Here is a 6,322-nt window from a genome sequence, read left to right as displayed (position 1 = left end):
AAATTGTTTTTCTGAGATAAAATCTTTGGTTGAAACTTTTAGATCTAAATTTCCAAAACTCTCAAAGATTATTAATGCAGCGATGAAAGACTATGAATAATTTTAAACTTGTTTTTAAAGAAATTCACCAACAGGGCATATCATTCCGAGCTGATTTCTAGCACCAAAATGTGGTTGCGAGAAATCTCACGACTATACCCTTAGTAAAATCTATAGAACAATCTAAGAAACCATCATAAGAATCTCAAGAACTTTTATTATAATCTTAGAACAAGTACAAAGATATGAGAAAATTCTAACTTGGGAAGCAAATAATCTTTCTCTCTCCTAAATATCTTGTCTAAGCTCTCTAAAAAGATCTCCCCTTCTACAAAGGCACTCGGCTCCTTATATAGGAGTTTACATAGTGGAAGACAACTAATAAAGCCCCTTATTTCGGATCTGACGTGCGTCACTGTCGCATAGGGATTTACCATTACCGCACGATTTCTTTACTGCCGCACAGATCCTCACACTTTACTCGTGATTAGGTGACATCATCTGGTTCGTCACCTTAAATATGTTGTATGCGATCGTATTCGCTTATCACTTAAGGAGTTACTTCGCATACTAAACGAGTGTGCGGTATTTTGTACCACATTTAATGTGCATCAGCCTTGAACATGGTGAGCTAGAAAAAGTCGTAATGGACACACGGCTGTGCATACACAGATTTATTAGTCTCAGCCATGATGTACATGCATTGGGCAAACACTTGTTTTCTCTAGTAGACGAACAAAGCACACAACTCTTGGAAGAATTCTATATTTTTCGTGACTGTTTGAGAAATAAAATCTCTTATGTCTAGAAGTTGAGCTTTCTTAGAACTACAAGTTCCATTGTTTTCCTTGTAAAAAGAGGCAAAGTCATTGTAGTTTTTCATTATAATTTCCTTTACACTTCTTGGACTTCCCTAGCTTTTTCTTCTATTCATCACGCTCAATCAAACAACAACCAGTCAGGTGAAGAAGCTGTTGTCACACCAGCACCAGCTCCAGGTGAACCTATTATGGACATAGAGCATTTCCCCTTAATCGTGAGAGTTGGATGCTATATTTCTCTATTTAGCATTAAGGGTCAGCATCACTAGACAAATCAAGAACAAACTTTTAAAGAAATATCAACATTGTACACAGTTTGTGCTCAATGAAGACAGAAAGAAGGAGAATCAACCAGAGAAAGAATGGGTATCAGTAGATAGAAGACATCCTAGTTTATATGGTAGAATCTAGAATCCTATAAAACTGAAACTCATCCAACAAGTCCAGTTTGAGTTAACAGATCAAAGTACCAGTACACTTATTTCATAAACCTCAGCACATATCCGTCAAGCTCAAACTTGTTTCTACGTTCAATGAAGAGATTATTCTTAAGGTTTCCCAGCATTTGTTCACAGCAAAGTTTGCTCCTAAGATAATAATAGCACATTGATGCATACAGCAAGTACATAGCATGAACATGTTAGTCTCATGAATCGGCAAGTTGTGATGGAGTTGGCATTGGACTTCCAGATAAGTAAGCTTTGATAATTGGATAGGCGAGGCTAGGTTTATACATTGGGATATCATGTCCAGCTCCTCTCACTGAGACAAAAGTGAGACCCTTGTACTCTTGAGTCCATCCTCCTACCTGTTAATTAAGTAGATTAAATTCATAAGAATTGGTTATCAGCTTATATAAATCCATGAATATATTTTTTTAAAGGACACATTTCAATATGATATTGCTTGTTGGGTTATGCACAGTTCTTGCACATGTTCCTTCCGCTAGGTTTATGCGAACGAAGTAATCAAGTATATGCAGTAGCGTGGCATTTATTTGATCTTCTTCAGATATCGAGGGTTACTCTAATCTCTGAAATGGACAAGTCTAACTAGACCTGATGACCCTTTTCTTCACTACTAGTCTACTTGTTATTTTCATACGTTATGCCAGCCTACATGCCCCCAAATCTGGACAGCAAAAATCAATCCCTAGATTCACCTCTAAATAGCTAAGCAAAACGACATGTCTAGTCATGGCATAAGAAAAAGCTGGTGTAGGTGGGAACTGGGAGGAACATATAGTTAAAGTAGGACTGAAATATCTTTCCCCATTTTGTATAGCATGTAAGCATACCAAATGCAATTGCCTCAATCCGGCAAATTAAGAAAAGACAGATATAATGACAGTAGAGACACGCATTCAAAATCAAAGGTATACATGTTAATTACCAAGTTATGATATCTTACATGAAAATAATATTTGACATGGTTTCTTTTGGGCGGAAACTTAATGAAGAAGATGAATTAGTAAAAATATCTTCAAGTTTACTTTTCACATGAGAACTTCTAAACTATGCGAGTGAGATCACTTACACAACTCGCACACTATATAGAGAAGTATGAAAAACTCATAATGCACCAATTTTCTTCCTTATTTGTTGAATTTATGTTTACTTTCCTTGCCAAATGAGATACTTATGGAATATAAGAAACATATTTTCGAGAACAATGTGCTGCATAAATTTTTGGAGAGCGCTATGATCATATTTCTACTCCTAGAGAAAACAAAAGGATGAAAGTGTATTTAAAAAAACCATACCTGTCCATCATCATACCAAGCATGGAAAGGAGTGATTGTTGGAAGCTTGAGAGCGTTTATATTGTAGCGGGTGGATGTTACTGAAGCTAGAGAATCAGTGTCTCCGCTGATTGACCCAAACCAAAAGAAAGAGGACATTAGTGCATTATTCATATTCTCATGATTATGCAGAAGCTACATATATGACCTGAAATTTTTTGATTATACATTTAAGGAAAAGAATCGTTGATAAGAACAGAAACTTGTTTAATGCATCGATGTTTCTTCAATTCAAGGTTTTAAACTAGGTGTGTCCTTGTTACATGGATAGACATGCTTCTAATTCCAGAAGTTCACTATCATAAAAGCAGAAAACTAGCAATGAGAAACAGCATCAAGTGTTTTGAAGCACCTGAGCATCCAGATGCGAAGTCCTAAATGTATCAGCTTGTGGTAAATAGGTAGCACTGATGTTGCAGAGTCCTTCCAGTGCTGGTCAATAAAGCCCCTTCAAAATATAGCCAAGAATGTGTTATTATAGAAAAAGTTCATACAACTTTCTTTACATTCTCTCAGCTTTGCAACCATCTTTACCCAACCAACAAAAAAAAGATGGTATTAAACAAAGAACAAAATAAATAGGTTTCTGATATTATCATATGGGCAGTACTTGCAAGTTTGCCATGCAGATGCAACTCCCTCTGCATCAGCATGAAGTGCCTTTTGAACCTCGGGTCGGTTAAAATAAGCAGTTGTGTGACCCTCAATGCATGGGTCATACTCTTCATGGATTTTCCCAACCTTCTTCTGCAAACATATGAGTTTCTACATTAATATATTGAAAACAAGATTCACAATATTGTCACATTACATTTGTACCACACATTATCCTAACTAGTACCAGGAAAAAGACTGAAAATAAATCACGAAATCACAAGAAACATAATAACTCTATGAAATTCAAACTTACGAACAATCTTTTAAGTAGCATTTTTGATTGAGTAGAAGTGCCTGTGCAAGAAGGAGCAAGCACACTGTATGAGTCAATGTCACCCATTTCTTTGCTGGCCTGATCAAGAAGAGTCTGACACTTGGATGAAACATGTTCATATGATTCAGAGTGACAAGATGTGTTCAGAAGGTTGTATGTTTTATCGGATATCAATCCGTTGGTCCACATATACTGGAAAGATCCCAAGTGATTATAGTAGTCGTCAGTCAAACCGTTTCCTACCTGTATTTTACAAAGGTTTTTATTAAGATTAATGATCAGAACATTTTACCATTATTGCGAAAAGATACAATATAGTGTTGAAGGAAAGATGTGGAGATATTTACCATGATTCCCTTCAAATTTATCGATTTATCTCCTGTTGATTTATGGAACCTCACAATGGCTTCAGCTAACTGAGGAACGTAGTGCCCTGTCAGTATTTCCAATTTTCAGATTCCATCCCTTATACATAACCAATTAACAGGCGAAGTTCCATTCCTATTAAATAACTACGAATGTTAAAGGATTGAGCTCATTTTAAATAGTGAGTGACCCAATTTGGATTACCCATAGACTTAATCCCATATAGCGGTCCACATTATAAAATGGTTAGGATATCCATTTGACGAATCATAAAAATCCTCTTTGCACTATACACTACAAGTTTGATGGGTTACCAAACAGGAGTTTCATACTATGCTCAGCTATCCTCAGAAAGAAACTAATCAACATCAGCAGCAATAACATGCCAACAGCATAAGAACGCTTTATCACCTGCATAGCTCTCTCCTACAATGTAGAACTCTGTGTCGTTGTATTGAGGAAACCGCTCTAACCACTTCTGTAGAAATATCAGGTTGTCCTGGGCTGCATAAACAGGATTCAACCCAAAAATTAACCATGTCAAGAATAATTCAGACACTTGTCAAGAATAATGCTAAATAGGATCGATATTAAGCAGGAATGATAAGTGAACAGCACCTGTCCTCTCATCTCCATTTTCCAACAAATCATCAGAATTTTTGGAGTAAGAATATCCAGTTCCAACTGGAGTGTCAATGAATAGAAGATTGGCCACTGCGGAAATCACAACTTAGTTAGACATGAGTATACTGTTGAAACTACCAACTTAATTCATATATACAAAGAAACTTGGATCATTCAGAAGATTAACATTAGTCAGTGGTAACCGTATAATTCATGAGAGTTGGCTCTTCATTGGATACTTAAATCAACATATTCGGCAGTTTCCAAGATCACAGAGCACAATGTCAAAACTATGTCATATTTACAATCATATCAAAATTTGGTAAATCTACTCACTTCGATTCCAAGAGTAAGGATTCAGATAAATTGTCTTTCCATCTTCCTTGACGCGGAAAGGGCCAATCTCCATTGCCTCGCCATAACCAACCGAAGAACATCCAGGCCCTAAATACCAATCACAGATCAAACACCCAAAGTCACATAATTCTAACCAATGCAAAATACTAAAGAAATCACATATGGCATGTCTTGGAAATGGAAGTGAAAGTGTCACACTCAAAAGCCCTAACTTCCCAATCATATCTAACACAAAATTCAGATAAAACAAACAAAGTTTAAAGGAATCAATAAATAAAACATGGTAAGAGCTAACAGAAACAAGAAAAAACCATATCTGGAGAATTTCTTGAAATGACAAAAAAAAAATCTGTAAGAATTACCTCCATTGAGCCAAAGAACGAGAGGTTTAGAAGAAGGTTCTGTACTGGCTTCAACAAACCAATAAAAGAAATTTCTTCCTGCATCTTCATTGACTGTGACATACCCAGAGTAATGTTCAAAATCAACATTGAAATACTGTCCAGGGAGGTGATTAACTTTATCTAGTTTTTGTTGGTCAACTGGGTTTAACTTAAAATTACCATTAACACTATTGCTAGTACTAATGCAACTCTTAAGAGTCGCAATGAGTAAGAATAAATGAAGAAACAAAACCCATGTCTGTTTTTCCATCTTTTTGGATTTGAGAGTTTGAAGTTGAAGTTGGTAATTACATGTGATGGGTTTATCTTGTTTATATTTGATCAATGTGTGAACATATTTCATCATCAAACACGTGTATATAGGAACATACGTGGAGAGCATGCGGACAAAGTCATCAAAGCATGATGACATGTGCCCACAGCTAAGATGCCCATCCTGCCGACGTTGGATCTTTGCCCGAACAAATCTAAGGGCAGAAGTTAAACAGACGTACCGGTAACACGATGTACTGCGGAGCACCAGATAACTCCCGAAGAGTTACTTTATCTCATCCCCAAAAGAAGCCAAGATCAACGGTGGAGAGAAAATGAACTGACATGGATGTGACAGGGGCAGAAGACACTTGCCTGACACGAGCAGGCACCTCAACTACCCGCATTAAACACTCTGAGCAGCATACGTGTCGATCAACCCGTGGAACGAACGAGGACGACTCTGCGTGATGAAGTAATAAACGAAGACCCCCGCGTGATGGACACAAAACACAAGAAGATAAGGTTCCAACGGTCCTCAGAGATGGGTCCCACACTCTAACCCTATAAATACCCCTCTCCACCAAGAGTAAGGGGATCGGAAAATTGAGGAAGGGAAGGAGAGAGAGATTGTGAGTGTAATTTAGTCCTTTACAATATACAGATCTATGTAAACCCCAAAGTCACTCGACTATCTTTGTAACCATCAAGTAGATAGTGAAACAAC

The 6,322-nt window shown here is 37.0% G+C and overlaps 1 protein-coding gene across 1 annotated transcript; it reads right to left on the bottom strand.

The window, feature by feature from the left end:
- Positions 1-1,214: 1,214 nt before the first annotated feature.
- On the bottom strand, positions 1,215-5,662 carry LOC113282087 (serine carboxypeptidase II-2-like). Its single transcript, XM_026531012.1, has 10 exons — positions 5,302-5,662; positions 4,919-5,026; positions 4,577-4,672; positions 4,370-4,462; positions 3,940-4,025; positions 3,572-3,835; positions 3,272-3,408; positions 3,014-3,109; positions 2,623-2,728; positions 1,215-1,668 (listed from the first exon to the last, which is right to left on the bottom strand). Exons 1-10 carry the CDS (start codon positions 5,591-5,593, stop codon positions 1,507-1,509), a joined length of 1,440 nt encoding a protein of 479 aa, XP_026386797.1. The 5' UTR covers positions 5,594-5,662; the 3' UTR covers positions 1,215-1,506.
- Between the last annotated feature and the right edge of the window lie 660 nt (positions 5,663-6,322).

The sequence above is a fragment of the Papaver somniferum genome, chromosome 5 (assembly GCF_003573695.1).
Source record: "Papaver somniferum cultivar HN1 chromosome 5, ASM357369v1, whole genome shotgun sequence".
Lineage (NCBI taxonomy): Eukaryota > Viridiplantae > Streptophyta > Magnoliopsida > Ranunculales > Papaveraceae > Papaver > Papaver somniferum.
This window is presented reverse-complemented; position numbering and strand designations above follow the sequence as displayed.